General features: G+C 45.0%; 1 protein-coding gene and 2 long non-coding RNA genes across 4 annotated transcripts in view; 2 read left to right on the top strand and 1 right to left on the bottom strand.

Annotated features, from left to right (window-relative positions):
- HOXB9 (homeobox B9) overlaps positions 1 to 6,899 on the bottom strand; it is a 39,861-nt gene extending 32,962 nt beyond the window's left edge. For both annotated transcript variants that reach the window (XM_035135584.3, XM_035135586.3), the window contains exon 1: positions 6,338 to 6,899. In XM_035135584.3, coding sequence (XP_034991475.1) covers positions 6,338 to 6,899 — 562 coding nt within the window. The remainder of the gene's footprint in view (positions 1 to 6,337) is intronic.
- Positions 1 to 17,563, top strand: part of LOC148683814 (uncharacterized) — a 410,944-nt gene that overhangs the window by 226,294 nt on the left and 167,087 nt on the right. The gene's annotated exons all lie outside the window — the stretch shown is intronic.
- On the top strand, positions 291 to 8,049 carry LOC132593031 (uncharacterized). Its single transcript, XR_009558452.2, has 2 exons — positions 291 to 4,060; positions 6,493 to 8,049. It is a non-coding gene; the product is annotated as an uncharacterized LOC132593031 (long non-coding RNA).

Genomic DNA, 17,563 nt, shown 5'->3' with positions numbered 1-17,563 from the left:
AGGTGGGCGTATTGCTTAACGAGGAAATAAAGCATAATTTTGGAGGAGTAGTAGTAGTAAAATTGTAACACCCATGGCAACGAGATGCATAAAAATGAATGAGTGTTTCCTTAGTATTATCGCCACCTCCAGCTCAATTTCCTTTTTCTCTGGCTATAGTCGAGGCTTACAAACTGAAGCCATTTAACAAACGAGTAAGTCTCCGGGAAGCCAACGAGTTTATAATCGCTGCCCACTTATCATTTGATGTCATACTGACATACGTGTCCTAATGATAACTGAGATGTTAATTCAGGAGGCTGACCTCTAGCCTTCGACGAGTTGTTTCTTCCGATTGTCTGTAAAGCCAGAGTCCTGGTTAACCCTTCAGGTGGCCTCTAGGCGGAGCTGTTTCGTCAAATATATATCTGGGTTTTTAAAGAATTAAAACGATTTTTTAATTTTTTAATTTTTTTTTTACGGAGACGTGGTTCAGTTATACGATGCTCTATCATTTCATTCCCGTCAGTCGCATGAACTGGATATAAGAATTTAAACTATTTTAAGGGGGAGGAAAAGGAAAGGGAATGTTCTTTACGGATGAAAAGTGGTACTGTACTGTACTGGGATTGCACCATCTTTTTATTACTGTATAAGGTATTTGAAACAGTGCTACGGATATTGTTTTAAAAACCAGAGGAGTGTGAGTGGATGGATCAAACCACTGACGTGTGTGTGTGGGGGGGTGGATGCTGGGTTTTATTTCAAGTGCCTAGGATCGGGTGTGAAAGCGCAATTTTATACCTGTCGACTCATAATTAAGACTCACTGGGGTAAAATAAAAATAAAAATACTCTCAGTATTAAGTATGTATGAGATTGCAACCTAGTCATTTTTATCTGAACTCCCTGTTTTTATACTTAGAGCTTTATCTTGTACTTCCTTGGAGCTCAATTGGGAGAGGGTCTGTCGTTTTCACTTACAAAATTACTGATACCCCCCCCCCTAGATCGTGCAGGAGAACAAAACGCGATTCCAAATTAAACGCGAGTGAGAAAGAGGCGGGGAAGAGGAACATTTTTTTGGGAGAGTGACATGGGACAATAGAAATAGCTTTCAAAATTGTTTATCAGAATCAACTGCAAGGCAAATTCAGCTCCCTAATAAAAAAAACTAAGAGGAAAAATACTGAATTGCTCTTTTCAAAAGCAGCCTCTGAGAAGTCAGCGTAGACTCGGAGATTCCAGGTGCAATAACTGTTTTTCTGGTTCAGACCTAATTTGGCACACTGTCGCCAGCAGCGACCAGCCACAAGATATGGCAAGGCAGACATTAAATTTAAACAAAGCAAGTTTGTAGTTCGGTTCCATTTATTAACGGTAATGTATACTCTTCCTTTGCCCCATTGTTACTCCAGAGCCTCCACCCCCGAAACTGAGCTGACTTCTGCGCATAGGAATGCACTGGCGGGCTCAAATTCTATGACCGAGCCGATTACATGGAAGAAAGACCCAGTCCAAGGGAGCCTGACTTCTGAGTAAAATGCACAGGACTGTGAGGCTGCAATTCTATCATAGCTGCCAAGTTATCCCTTTTTTTAAGGGATTTCCCCTTATGCTGAATAGGCTTCCTCGCGAGAAAAGGGAAAACTTGGCATCTATGAATTCTATGGAAGTCCCACTGAACACACACCTCACTTGGAATGAAGTATTTCAGCTGACAACCACCCATTTTAAAGTAAATGTATTTTTTAGGTCGGGATCAGGGTGCCCAAATAGAAAGAAAGCAAGATTCGGAATTTGGCTAAATCGGTAATCTGAACCCTACTTACAAGTAAGCCCTGTTGAGTTCAGTGAGACTGGCTCCCAGGTAAGTTTGCACGTAGATAGCATTGCTTAGGAAGATGTGATGGAGACACAATGTTTTATCGATGGCTGATAATGCGCCACGGTTGTTCCTGGAGCTGTTCATCACTAAGGGCAACGCTAAGTTTTACCTCCCGAAAAGTCTGACGAATGTAGCATTTTAGAGAAGACTACAAGAGCAGGAAGCTGTGGTTGTGCATGGCTAGGAAACACAGCCCACCACACCATGTGAGCATCATGAGCGTCCAAGCTCTTTGAAAAAAAAAAACTATTCTGATCTCAAATAAAGAGATTGAACTCGTCCACTGAGCAACATGGATGTCAGAAGTGCTTAGTTTTGTCTGGCTCACGCCTGAAAGTTGCAATCCCATGATATGTGTGTTCAGGTAAATCCAACTGAACTCTTACTATTGGGAAAATATTCATCGAATTAGATTTTCATAGTACAACCGGTGTTCAGTTGGCGGGTCGCGACTGCTGCGTCCCAGCTTGACCTACTACTAAACTGGGTTTGAACAACACCATTACCACAAAAGAAATACACGGTTAACAATTTTTTAAAAATAATAATAATAATAATAATAAAGAAGGCGGGCTCCAAATACTTGCTTGGGCCAAATGTGGACATCAGTTCTGAAAAGATTAAGAACTCTAACCAAAAAGTCATTTAAAGTTAAGGTATTTTAAATATGCAGTTATTTATTTTTAAAAAAGCATGATTAAGTTAGATTACAACTATGCAAACGCTTAAGCCTATTATTACTCCTGCTTATAGGAGTCATTAGACTAGCTCATAAACTAAACTCCTCTTCGAACGGGAATAATGCATTCCCGTCAGCTGCTATAAATGCTCAAAACAGAACTTTTAGCCGATCGATGCAAGAAAACATTTCATTCAACACGTGTCACGGTTTTTGCAAAGACCAACCCTTTAAAGCAGAGGAAATTATACTTCAACCAAAGTTCACGGCGGTGCTGCGTCTCTTGGGGTTTTGTTTTGTTTTTTAAAACTACCCTCTTAAATTGGTTTCCGCATATGCTTCGGAGTTAGTGATTCGAGCAATTAAGCCTTTCTTTAATTAGCACGAGTGGCGCTGTTTGGATTTTTTCTTGAGCAAAATGGTTAAGGGCAAAACCTTATCTTTAAAAAAGAAACGTCATTTAACAGCAGGTAGAGAATAAGCCATATCGCTTCCTGGAATGTCCCACCCCCCTCCATTTGCCATAAATCGGCAAAACGTTTTCTAGAGACTCGTTGGACGAAGCCAATGAGCTCTCCATATGTACGGGCGCATTTTAAACTTTTCTAAATTGGATTTTTTTTTAAGAAAAGAAAGGATGGCTGAGTCACAAATAGCTTCCAGGAACCTTAACGGAAGAACTTATTTCCAGTCTGTTTAGGTCTCAAGAGGACTTATTTTCCAAGGGTTTTTTGTTTTGTTTTTCGCCAACGGAGCAGAACCGAAGCACATTCCAAGGTTATTTCAGGTTTGTTAATGTGCTCAATAATACCGGTGAGTAAAGATCTTCGTTTGGAGAGCCTAATGCCCACAAGGGAGGACATATTATAAGAAACGAACAAGTTTAATTCCTGCAGATTCGAGGTCGGGGAACACATTACGATTCCTCTTAGCTGACACAGAAACCTGGGTGATGCACATTAGTAATGAACAGCTAAATTTCACGTTTCTCCTTATGGGGAGTAAATTGAGGGGGGGGGTATTCTTGGATTCAGTCAAGATCAAAGATTGTTGGCGTCATTAACGACAGCCTCTAGCGCAGGAGGTTTTGTAAAACGCGGGTCATTTCAGTCACTTGAAAGGCTTTTCATTTGAAGCTTTCCTTTTAAACAATGCAAGAGCACGATCCGGCCAAAAAGTTAAGCATTAAAATAGAGAGAGAGAGAGATTTCCAGAGGAGAATTAAGCCTGGAGCTTAAATCGCCCTCGCGGTAATTCACTGAACTCACAGGTGTCTAACTTCGGCAGGCGAGACCTCCAGGTTTTCAGCTTCTGAAATGCCCCTTTATATTCTCAGATGTGGTAGCTGTTGCTTTTCAATCGCTTACAATCTATCTTGCTCTTTTCCCACCACTTCTCTTTATTTCTTTGGTCATGTTTACGGGAGGAAGAGCGGGCGGGGAAGGCAGACCCCGCTGGAAGAAAGGGACTAAGGAGCGGGAAGAGAAATCTAAACCCAAAGAAAACGGATCGTAGGTATGATGCAATTTTGTTTCTCCCCCTCGCCCCAGAATAACCCTCCATCTTCTATCCTGCCTGCTCCTATCTCACGTTCTTTCTCTTTGCCTGCACTGTCTGGCTTTATGGAGCCAAGAAGAGAAAGGTTTGGTCCAGTAGCACCTTGCAGACCGATTCAAGGCCTGTTTATTCTGATTAAAAATAAACAGACAATCGCCCCCTAAATCCAATGATGCTTATTTCCAAGTTGAGTGTGAATAGGATTGCAGTTCAACTCTTTCCTAGAGAGCGTGTGCCTCACCTCTTTTTCTTCGAAGCTAAAGGGATCTTATTTATCTGCTTTAATTCACCATTTCCCCCTTCTCAATCCCTATTTCTTCTGCCTGTGTAACGTCCGACTAGGGAAGCAAGCTGGACCTGAATTAGACTGCAATCCTATACACGCTTACATGGCAGTTAGTGCCATTGAACTCAGTGAGACTTACTTTAGAGATCATGGGCATAGGGCCTTGCTGTAAAAAAATAATAGATCCTGTCCAATACGCTTAGAATCGGGCTGTCGGGGTTCTCAGGCAGCTATACCTAAAATAAGCAATGGACTGGCCTGTTCCGTTGCAATATCCCTGTGGATTTAAGGCTAAGAGACGTATTTGCATGTCAACGGATAGGGCAGGAGATATTAGGAACGTAAATCTTTATCAACTACTTCTTTATATGGAAAGCCGTTAGTAAACTGGGTCTGTAAGGTTTATAGATAGATAAGGAAGCTTGAAGGAAAGAAGATGTAAAAAAAGAGGACATACTTGGCATTCCCACTACTTCAAAACAGCCTCTCTCTATATATACACACCCACCCCTTGCAAGGAAAGAGATAGTACGTCCCAAATACAATTCTAGATTTACGCTTTCTTATTGGCTCTACTTGTGCAGGAAAATTCCATTTAATGGCGCCCAGGAGCGGGAGAAATGTCTCCCTCTCAATCGCGCGTGCACCAATTAGGAATTCTCTTTGATGTTGAACTGCTCCATTCCGACGTCCGCGTACACTTGGGCCTTGGGCGATCGCTGCGCCCCTCCACGGGAAGGTCGTCCTTCACTTGAGCTTGGGTAGGATCAATGCCTTTCCCTTGGTCGCTTGGTTTTCCATTTGACCTCAGCCACGGGTAGGAAAGCAACTTATTAAGTGGCAGCTTATTTCCCCCACCCCACCCCCTTAACATTTCAGAATCATTCTGGTTTTTGTCATTCTTCCTTAACTGTCCTCACTTAAGTAGCATAACTATTATAATAAGAGGTGTGCTGGGTTGACGTGCCGTACTTTTCTTTTATTAATTTTGAAATGTATTTTAGTGTCTGTTCATGCCTTCCTTCTGCCTGAGACTGTTCCCTTATAGCGAGGGGAGAGAAAGAAATCTCAGCTCCACTATTTTCCTTTAAAGTTAGGAGCTATGTGGCGATTTAAAAAGAACAACATGAGTGGAAAGGAACTGTTTGGGGAGGCACAGACGCGTAAAGACGCACAGGTGCTTCGTACCCCCCAACAAGTGCAAAACTACCACGTTTCTTACCGGATTGCTCCAAGGCATTAGGACTGAGCTTGTGCAGGAGAACTCGCCACCCCACCCCCGCCTTCCGCGCTAGGGCCTTTGTGATTCGCTCATTAGCAAATGCAGATATGTTATTATTGTTTTTAAAAGCATATCCTGGAACCCGGCGCTGGGTTTTTAAATCAAACTTGGGATGCCACCATGAATTCGGTTGCTATTCTTGTCTGTCGCAGCTGACTGCCGTGGCCCTTCTCTCCAACCCCGCTCCCCAGTTCTTTAAAGTTCCCGCAACTAATTCTTAATCTCATTTCACTCCTATCATCAGCGTAATCACGCCACAACTTTTTGGGATTCAATTGACCTGTGTGTGAATTCGTTAATTCCCTAACGTTGAGGTCCAGGGGCACAACACCACCTCCCCCCTCCAACCACTTGTTACAATACGATGAGATTTAACTCAGACGAGGAAAACATTTTCCCCAGCGCATTCGTTTCCTTTCATTTTCCCTCCCGTCCCATACATCTTTCTTTTTCTTTTAAATTTAATGATTCTGATTATAATAGGATCGAGGCATAGGAGGAATATTTTTAAGTGCTGCATTTATTATTATTATTATTATTATTATTATTATTATTATTATTATTATTATTTGCTCAGGACAACACTTTCCAAGATTTTGTCATGCTTCCCTCTCCCAAATAATAACCCTCTGCTTTCTCCTCCCCAACCTCAGCGCAATTGACCCACCTGGTGAAGTTTTGTCTCTTTTAGATAGATCTAAAGATGCTTTCTGCAATAAAATTTTCTCCTCCGCTTCCTCCCTTGCTTCTCCTTTGCTCTCCCCTGGTCCATAGTTAGGTTTCAATAGGATAGACACCTCGTACTCTCTTTTGTCCACGAAGGCAGGAGGAGAAGGTGAAGGACTCCCGCGGTGTAGAGTCCCGTTGGAGGCGGCGGCGGAAGTTAATTCTTCGCAAGGTGACGGCCGAGGAAAGATGCCCAAAGACGGCTGTGGAAGGGAATTGGCCGCGAAGGCTGGCTGCGGAGGACCGCCTTGGCGGACGGAGAAAGCCGGTTCTTTCATCCCCAGCCCAGGGAGAGGAGGAACTTCTGGCTGGAGAGGGGTCGGAGGAAATTTCTCGGCCTCAAATTCCAAGCAAGAGGATTCCTGGTCTTTTCTCCTCGAAGCGTACAAGCAAGACGAGCTGATCTTCGGAGGGAGGAACTCATGGTGGGGATGGTGACCTCTCCAACCTGGATGGTGTGAAGGAGGTGGAAGGAACCGCAGTCCAGACTGGTGGCTGTTCATGCCTCTTCCCCCATAGAACCACTGTCCACTGCGCCCCCTCCTCGCCTCAAGCCAACCCAAATTGCAGTGTGAGGCTTTGGCAAGGAGAGACTAGAGTGTATGTATGGGGTTCTCCTGAAACCCACCTATTATCCTATAGGGTGTTCGGGTTTACAGGAAAGTTGCGAAGATAACACCCTCCAGGCAGGAGCTTGGCAAAAAAAAATAATGATGGAATATACCGAGCCACTGTCTGTGCGTGTGCGAGAGAGAGAGAGAATGTTTAAGGGAAAAGGTCTCGAGCAATAGACTTATCTGTTAGAAAATGCGTCCGCCGAGCCACTTCCGGCGGGCTAGCCAATCCCAGGTGGACATGGCTTCTACGGACATCCCCTGGTGTCAATTTTAATGGCAAACTTTACTGGTTTGCGGAGGGACTCATCTCTTTTTTTTTTTTTAAAGGAACGAAAGAAAATCTTCGGTGCAGACATCTGTAGCTACAATCCATTCAATTCACGCCACTCCCTCCCCCCCCCCGCCTCCGAAATAAAATCCGTCTGCAACAAAGGGGAAAGCCCTTTGAACCCTGAAAAAGCAAATGATAATAATCATGCTAATGATTTGTGCGCATCTGCAGATTTACAGTCTTCTTGCTTGTGCTTCTTTGCAGTGTCTTGCTCACTGCTGCGCCTCGCTACTGAGAAAAGGCCGGATTTATTTATTTCTTTTACAGTACAGTATTTGGGAGGAGAGCCTAGCTGGAATCGCTGGGCCCGCTCTGCCTGCATACTTGAAAAACGTAGGGGCACGTCAAGCTCATGCACAAATACACCAAAGTTCTGCTTTTAACTAACGATAAACCGGCACCCCCGGCTAAAATATTGGCTTCCAATAAACTGTGTTCCCTTGAAATTTGAAGAAGGTAGATGAGCCGCTTTCTTATAATGTACTACGCCTTCATATGGCTGTATATTCATATATAAACAAGAGAATATATACGAATGCAGTAGGTCGTCAGGCGTGAAACACTGCGGATGTGAGTGTGCATGTTTGCAGCCAGTTAGATCTAAATTCATCCCATACATATTGTAAAGACTACATATTGTTGTATGGTTTTGTGTTTTTAAAAATAAAGGCAGTCGCCCTGTTCTATCACTCAAATCTCCCACAATCTTGAGAAGCAGAGCTGTTCTTTCAGAGAAGAGGAGACCCACATCCTTGGACGAGAACTTGATACTTTCAATGATGACGTTACACCTTGTCCTAAGGTGGTGTGCATGGTTCTCCTCCTCCCCATTTCATCCTCACAACAACCCTGTGAGGTAGGTTAGGCTGAGAGATGGTGACTGGAGGAAGGTCACCCAGTGAGCTTCACAGCTGCGTGGGAAGTCGAACTCTGGACTCCCAGGTCATAGTCCAACACTCTAACCATCACACCACAGTTGACTTCAGCTGATTTCTGGTTAATGCTCTATTTAAATTAGCCCGCCTCTTACTCCTAATGGGTGTATCAGGGAGGATTCAAGTTGCCCTCTAGAGACAAAGCCGTGAAATAGGTGTGTGTGTGTGTGTGTGTATTTGTGGATATATACTTATATATCTCACGGTTTTGTCTCTAGAGGGCTTTTATAATTATCCTCCCAGCACGGCTTAGCTATGTACCGTTTAATTAAGGCTCCAGCCTCCCGTTTATCCTGAGCAAAAGTCTCAGCTAAATCACCATATCTCCACCACCACTACCGTTTATTTCATTCTAGGACCTAACAGAAAAGTTTTGTAGTCTCTCACAGGCACCAGCCATGGTAAAACATCCATACAACGTTTTAAAGTTAAACACAGACATAGACGGATTTGTACATATGTGGGTGATTGCTATATATATAATATATGCGCGTAAGGGTTTCGTTCATGTTTAATGGGGCTGAGAGGGGAGACCCTCCTGATGGGTTCGGGAGAGATCCACACTCTTTCTAAGCGCATGTTTATATACAGCTCTGCAGGAGGTTTGAGACGACCTTAATAAAGCGTTATTACTATTTTGGGATATCCCCAAAATATCCACAACGCAATTAGGAACGCCAGGAATAAGAAAGCCTTTGGAAAGTTTTTGCCTAAGTCGGGCCACAGCAATTAAGGAGCTCTGACTGGTTTCCCCTTATTATTGTCTGCGGCTTGAGAAAATGGCTGTTCCATCTTGCAGATGTTACTGTTGGAAGCGGGCCGAACTTCCCTACACAACTTTATATCGTCCGCATACGGAACAATAACAACTGAATCCTAAGTAAACTTTCTGCTGAAGCAAGTTCCACGGAGGTCAGAGAGACTTTTATTTCCCAAACCGGATAGAATATGGCCAAAGGGTATTAGGTCCGAGGACCACTGAAATGAATTGAATTGCACTTGAAATGCATAGAAGATGTCAATATTATCCTAGCGGACTAAGACTAAAAAGGATAGAATTCCACAGCCACAAGTCCCCCCCAAAAGAACCTAAAAGAAGTGGGCGGGAGTGAGGGAGACACGCATTGATTTCTAGTGCCCGGCCCTACCATTAGATAAGAGTGAGGATGTAGAAGATTTAATTTATTGTTACAGTTTTTTTCTGCAGCGGCAGCTTTTGAATTTTCGTTTCAGGCACCAAAATACTACGGGCCAGCCCTATAACTCTGAATACGTTCTTCTCGACATGTTTGACATTTTCTCTTGAGGTTTGTTGTTGCTTTGACCTCGACTCAAGGCTGAAGTTGGATAGGAAACCGTGGGCAAGACTTGCCCCTGTCTGTGCACAGGCCTATGGGAAATTCTCCTGCGAAACTGCAATGGAAAAGAATGAGCGGGCTGTACTTTTGCGCAGGAGACCTTCTCTCTGGATTGTGCCCATTGACTTGACCTGGACTGAGCATGGCCGCTGAGTGTTTCTGGCCATCGCTTTTGAAGGCCAAAGTGCTAAATTCACCAACACTGCAATCCTATACACACCAACTCAGAAATAAGTCTCACTGAGTTCAATGGAAAAAATATATAAAAAATTCCTTCCAGCAGCACCTTAGAGACCAACTAAGTTTGTCATTGGTATGAGCTTTCGTGTGCATGCACACTTCAATGGGACATTCTCAGAAAAGTGTGTAGAGAGGATTGCAACTTGACTAGGGAATAAGTTCCACAGAGCTCAGAGGGCACTTTATCTGATTCTCAGCGTAGAATCCCACTCCACAACCCATTAAAAGATGATCGTGGAACATGTTCGAGAGTGGTCATGTTGAAATCACAAGAGATCTTACTAATGGCAGTAGAATTATCCTGCTAGAGGTCACAGTCATAGCTACTACCAACACAATGAAAACTTCGAAGACTAATTCAGAATATGCTTTATTATCTCACCTACCGTACTTTTTTTTAACCCTACACCATTTTTAGGGACAAAGAGCCTTTTAAGCCTCCCGAAAGGAGGTTAACTTTATAAATTCTACCTTCATAAATTTTTACCATATCCAAGCGGTGTGCAACTCATTTCTCCGCGAATTCAGTAGCCAAATTCCCTTCGATCTGAATGGAAAATGGGTTTGCAACAGTCTACCTCAATTCTAGTTTACAATGGGGTCTACTTTACTGCCAAGGCACATGTACTTGCGGTATAATCTTTACTTTCAAATATAAATTAAGCTTGATGACCTTTTGGGGGGGGAATCCCTGGGCTGCGATCCTTTCTCTACACAGCTACCACAACTTCATGGGGCTTGCCTCTGAGTAGACAGGATTGTGGGGTAAGCGTCTCAGACAAAGACCCTTTAGTTCCTTCCAGCTGCGGAGGAAAGCGAATGCACTCGAAGAGCACTCTTCCTCAGAAGCTGGAGCAGATAAAGGGTAACTAACTGCACACAACCCCCTAGCAGTTCTCCTGCGCAACTCTTGCTGAAATGAAAGGGGTGATGCCCAAGAGCTCTGCCGTGCTCGTTTTGCTCGAAAGGATTGGCGGAGGGGAACTTCTCTGCGGAGATGGTGCCCAAAGGGCGAAATTACAGAAGGGTGACCCAGCCAGTGTCCGCGGCACCCCTAGACTCTACGGCAGCCCAAACGGAACAAGCATAGTTACACCCCGATCCTAACCATGTTAGCTTACCCTAGGTGCTAAGAGGGGGTGCAGCCTTTCGGTCCAGCCCTCCCTAAGACGCCTCGGAAATACGCACACCGAGTTAATCAAGAGGACTTACCTCCTAGTAAACATAGTGAGGAAGGGGTTACCGGTTACCAAAGACTGCGGCCCTAAATTGGAAGACTATCCCATGGAATTCGTGGCAAGCTTTTTTTCCAAACAAACAGGTTTCCGACTGAGATGTAGTCAATCCTAAACACAATTACAAGGGAGAGACCTACCGAACGCAGCGGGGCCTGCTTTCGAGTCAACATGCGCAGGATTTTGCTGCCTGTATACTGTACTTTGAGCTCAGAAACACACCCTCCACATATAAGTTTAAATCTCTTTCTTTTTCCTTATTCTTCATCCCTTTGTCTACTTTCCCCACGCTCACTTGGGCATTATTTACTTCGCATGGCCCTTCTTACAACCACTTCTCAAACTAAGACCTTGGGGATGAAAAAGTACCGAATTGAGCACTGATCTGTTACATTAAGCCCCGATCCACACCGGATGAAGGCTTATCTTGCTCCTCCCCACAACCCTCAATGCATGCGGCATAGCTGCCAAGTTCTCCCTTTTTTAAAGGGAAATTCCCTTATGCTGAATAGGCTTCCTCGCGAGAAAAGGGAAAACTTGGCAGCTATGGCATGCGGCCTTTGAGGATATTCTGGAGACGACTATTCTTTCTCTCTTCGTACCTTATGGATGCTACCGTACACTGCACACACTTACCTGCGAGTAAGTCCCACTGAACTCAGTTGGGCTGACTTCTGAGTAGACATGTCAGGCTGCCCTTCTTGCATGCAGCTGCCCGTGGACCTCAGTGAGATTTAAATCCGCGTAAATACGCAACCGGGGTCTGGATGTGGCCAAATTTCCCTGCCCGCAAAACGCAGGCAATGCGCGCAACAAATTAAAAAGCAAACGCATGTTGATGTTCTCATCCCCTTTTCCCAGCAGCAAGTCGTAACGGTATAGGACGGCTAAGCATAATACGCCGTGCAGTTTCAAGAGGATATAAGAAACTTACCACAGTATTTGTGTGGGGGCGCCAGCAGCAACAGACTTTCCCTTCGAGACCTTTCCCCTTTCCCCACTTGTGGCAAACTTGTGTCGCGGCAACTTCAACTTGGGCCTGTATTCTGCCCGGGTAGGGTTCAAAACATGGAAAAGGCGGCTTTCTAGGGGTCGGAAACGAGAGAAAGGGACGACCCAGCGAGGAAGCATCTTGGAAAGCCACCAACGCGACCTTCAGGGGAATAAGGGAATGGTGAGGAGACGCCGCGACCCATTTCCCTTGAGGTCATGTGTTTCTGAAGGTCGTAAACACGCAGCACAATCCTGTAAATGTTTAGTCAAAAGAAAGCCCCGTGTGAGTTTTTGTGAGTCCGGGTCACTCCCTTCCAACTCTACAGTTCTGTGATTCTACTCTCAGGTGGATGCAGGGCAACCTTATTCTCCTTAGCATAGCAAATGTGGCCGCTGGATTTGTTCCCAATCTCTCTCTTTGGTCCCCCACCTGTAGAGGCTCTTAAACTGAAGCGAGGCCGTTGTTTTATACTTAAGATATGTAAGAATCAACTGACATAATCAGATGCGTACAAGTCTGCAAAGCATATTTATTTTTATTTTTTGAAAACCACAGGGGGCAAGAGGAGGGTTCTGGGATACTCTGTTACAAAACCTCAATAAGTCTCTGAATTGTTGCGTCTACAAACTTATATTTCTAGAGCAAGACATAAATAGTCATTTAATCTGTCCGATTTCTGCTGGGGTATGAGAACACGTAACACGTCTACTCTTTTCTATTGCTCTTATTAGGAAAGCGTCAAATGGAAGAGGGAGGGGAGGAAATTTTATTTGCTCTGTTTATTTTGATATAGAACATGCTTTTCCTTTCTGTGCATGTGTGGTTGCTCGACCCCCACCCTCCACCCCCCACCCCACCCGCAGGTCTTGGAACTACCGATATTTAAAATATATTTACTTAAAATTAACAATTGTACATTGTTAAACAATGAGTGTTACTATATCTAGGGGTCCAGAGACTTACCTTTTAATAGAGTTCACCACCCAATTTCTACCAAAACTTTTCAGTGTCCCCTGCTGCTATTGAACCGAATTAGACTCTCTGAGACTAGTGCTCCAGAGTTGTCGTTTTAAAGAAAGAAAAGCGAAGAAATGCAACATTATGCTGGCGGAGGAGGGTGGCAATTCACACATGGAGGCAACTTTATGTTTTACAGTCTGAATTTCAGGTATTTCCCAATTTCAGGTGCAAATGTTCTTTTTCTCCCTCAGGAAGGCCCACATGTGAAGGCAAAGGATTGTGTGGATACCTTAAGTGATGTGGCTGCTATTCTTTACAAATTAACGTGTGAATTCGAGTTATGAATTTCAGCGCCCTAACCTTCTAAGGACGAAATCTCTGGAGAAACCGCATTTTCTGGTGCTGAGCTCCTCCAGTGGGTGGAATATGCTTGTCCTCGGGGTTAGCGTGGGCTGGGGAAAGGATATAACTCAATTCGTCCAAGCTCTCAAGAATTTCAACAACTGGACATCCCGCGGTACCAGTTTTGGGATGTTAGTGTGAAAGTTCCAAAAGTCAGCTGCGACTCTGAGAAAAAAAAGGGGGGGGGCTGGTCGATGGAATTGGTTCATTTCACATAGCGAAGGAAAGGAAATAAAGGGAAATGCGACCCCCTCCCCCACAGCACATTCACAGATGAAGTTCCATTAAAATGTTGCACTCAAAAAAGAAACAAACAAAAAGTTTGAATGGATGGTTGGTTTGATGCAGGGGAGGGGGAAGAAAAGAAAACTGGGTTGGAGAGCAATCTCCGGAAACTCATTCAGAAAAGAAAGAGAGAGTAGCACCCCCCAACACACACACACACACACACACACACACACACACACACACACACGCGGATAAAGGAGACTTTAAAGCCAAGAGATCTGAAGTTCTCTCTCTCCTTGGTCTCCAGACTTTCCCCTCAAAAGGTTTTATGGTGTTTTCCTGGGCAGTGTCAAAGTCTCCCACATCTCTGTTGAAAATGGCCTCTTTCTCTCTCTCCCCTCCCCTCCCGTCCCACTTCACTATTGTGCTATACAAGAACAGCTAAACTTGGCCATATCTGTTTCCCTCCTCCATCTTTCTCTTGCGCCACCACCGACACCAAATTGTTGCGATGTAGACGGATGTCCTTTCTCCAAAACAATCGGATAAGACATGAAGTGGAGGGAATTGTGCAGTGTAAAGCTTTTGCATGTTCACTCGGAAGAGTAATCCCTTTTTTGCGTTTCATGGGGCTTACTCCTTAGTAAGTGTGTTTAGGATTTCAGCCTTAATTAGTGAGGAACTGCATCACAGGACTTGGGCCCCTAGATGAATATCTGTAGGAACTTCGTTGGACCTATCTGATTTCCTATTAGGCAAAGGACTCCACTTACACCCTCCTGCTAGCTTGTGTATCCCATTCATCCCAAAGTCAAATTTTAGTCATATATTATTTTTATGATTTTCTTACCTTTGGGGTAAAGTGAGGAGTGGCAATCCTGATAAGGAGAGAGTGGACAACATCCCCTGTTGGTTAGGAAAACATTGTTCTCTGGATTAAAGTTGTTTGACCTTAAAGGTCAAATGTCATTGCCTTGAATATGCAATGTGGGAATAGGGGAGTGGGCTGTTTTGCTGGAATGCAGTGGAAATCAGGAAACGAATATAACACAGTACACAAAAGAGATTGTTTCTTGGCTGTTTCTAGGAGGATTTGTCAATGGCTTCAGTGGGCTGGCCCAAGGTATTTTGGTGCCTACAGAGAAAATTCCAAATGGTGCCTCCTCCCATTACATGATGTCAGAAACCTCTTTCCCAGAAATGATACTGCATAAGATTCATGGAAGAGGATAGGAGCTTCATTCATTACTTGGACCCAGTCGGGCTCCTGAGGACTCCCCAGTACATGATGTCCCCATGGGGTGTATATTGCTTGTGTCACCTGCTCAGCTGTGCTTAATGTCAGTCCCCCAAACCCACTGCCAGAAGCAAAGTCACACATGATGGGCATATGAAGTAGAACATGACCCGCTGTCTGCAGAAAGAGAGATCTCCATTAAATAAGCTGAGTTGGTGGAGGAGAAGGTTCAGGTCAGGGATCATAAAGAGTTAAAAGGGACTCCAAATATCATCTAGTCCAGGCATCCCCAAACTTTGGCCCTCCAGATGTTTTGGACTACAATTCCCATCTTCCCCGACCACTGGTCCTGTTAGTTAGGGATCATGGGAGCTGTAGGCCAAAACATATGGAGGGCCACAGTTTGGGGATGCCTGGACTAGTCCAACTCTCTGCCAATACCAGAAATCTAGCCTATAGCAAAGAGGACATTATTGGAACCCTTTACATCAGGATGTGACAAACTGTCTAAAGCTGGTAGTTACCTGCCCAGTTAATTTTCCTTTGAGCAAGCCTTTAATTTATGCCTGGGACGATGACATCATTTTTATTGCATGTCCATGATTATATTTTTGTTCATGATGCTATTGTGTCGGTCACACGTGATTGCATTTTCCATACAGTTTGTGCCTGAAAAAGTTTTGGGGTGGCCACACTGCTTCATTTCCAGTCAATGCATATCCCATAACTTCCTGCTGAAACCCCGTAATTTTTAATACCACAAATGTTTGGGTCAAGGGCGTACCCACCACGGGGCAAGTTAGGGCAGCTGCCCTACTCTAGAAGCAGGGCTGGTGGGCAGATGCGGAGCACAGCCCGGCAGAGCGCGAGTTCGCCATTCCCGCCGCGCCGCGCCGCACCCTCCCTCCAGCTCCCCGGCGCGCCCTCAGGCAAGGCCAAGCGCGGCGGGGAACCAGGGAGCGCGGCGCAGTGGGCGGGAACGCCGAACTCGCGCTCCGCTGGGCTGGGCTCCGCCTCCGCCCACCAGCCCTGCTTCTAGGGAGGGGCACAGCCCGGCGGAGCGCGAGTTCGCCGTTCCCGCCCGCCGCGCTGCGCCCTCCCTCCAGCTCCCCGTCGCGCCCTCTGGCAAGGCCAAGCGCGGCGGGGAACCAGAGAGCGCAGCGCGGCGGGCGGGAACGCTGAACTCGCGCTCCGCTGGGCTGGGCTCCGCCTCCGCCCACCAGCCCTGCTTCTAGGGAGGGGCACAGCCCGGCGGAGCGAGAGTTCGCTGTTCCCGCCCACTTTGTGGCCCCTCCCCTTCCGTGCCTTGGCCCCTCCCCTTGCCCCCCCTAGTTTTAATCCTGGGTACGCCCATGGTTTGGGTTTATTTTTTAACCTCGCTTTCGTTGTGCTATAGCCCTAACCCTAACCCTCCAGACACAATAATTTGATAGTGTTGGGGAAACATTGCAGAACATACCAAAGCAGAATAAATGCACTATTATTGCATCATGAACCCATAGCTGCCAAGTTATCCCTTTTTTACAGGGATTTTCCCTTATGCTGAATAGGCTTCCTCGTGAGAAAAGTGAAAACTTGGCAGCTATGCATGAACCTGTTGCCATCGCACACCAACAATAAGACACCAGTCTGGAGGAACCTAAAGTTCCTTTCTTTTTTTCCCGCTGGCCTGCAGAAGCAAATTGATGTTAATATTTGTGCATTCCCCAAACTGCCAACACTAGAGGGAGCCCTAAGATCAGTTTTATTCCCTAACTCTGGCAGGATTCATTCTGGTTCAGAAGCAAACTCAGAAAAAAGAACTTACATGGGTGACAGGAAATGGGGAAACAAGGAGGAGCGAGCTTCCCACTCATGTCCATAAGTGACTCCCACATACCCACAATATACATTAATCCTTTCAGAAATCTAATATGTGGAACAAAGTATATGTCAGCCTAGAAAAGCTCTTTGCCCCTTCTCTGTCTCGTTCAGTTCAGTTTCTGGACTCCTTTCAGCTGTGTGAAGTGAATCAAATATTTACTTGTGCCTTCTGACAAAGTTCTGAACTCCCAGGTTTTAAATAGAGAGGCATACGTTTTCTAATAATAATAATTTTTTATTTGTACCCTGCCCTCCGCCGGGTTCAGAGCTCAGAGTGGCTAACATCATATAAATAATACAATATGCATAAAAACAAGCAATCAATCAATTAAAATGCATCCCAGAATTAATTCAAATAAATTAAAATTAAAACTGGACAAATGACAATCCTCAGGTTAAAATTGAAAGCAGTTAATACTCACCAGGACCAACTGCTTCCACTGATAATTTAAGGACCTGTGAGAGGGCTGGGAAGCCTCCTTCGTGCTTGTTCTTATACAAAGAGAAAATGAGTCAGATGGAACCCCTGTCCAACGGTCTAAAGGCCACTGCACTCATCACTTTGTTCACTCAAGTAGTGTCAGATGCTGGACCAGCCAAACACATTTTGCTGCCTGAAGCAAAGGGAAAGATGGCACCCTCCCATGACACAGGCTATGTACAGTATGCACTATACAGTACCTTTAAAGCACATTCTCCCCCTCAAAGAATGACCTGGATCCTGCAATCAGCACCTGAGACCCTTCTTTGTGTGCCTCTTCTGCAAG

This window comes from Zootoca vivipara, chromosome 12 (genome assembly GCF_965207765.1).
Source record: "Zootoca vivipara chromosome 12, rZooViv2.hap1.1, whole genome shotgun sequence".
NCBI classification, from domain to species: domain Eukaryota; kingdom Metazoa; phylum Chordata; class Lepidosauria; order Squamata; family Lacertidae; genus Zootoca; species Zootoca vivipara.
Note: the sequence above shows the minus strand (reverse complement) of the source record. Positions and strands in the feature narration are given on the sequence as shown.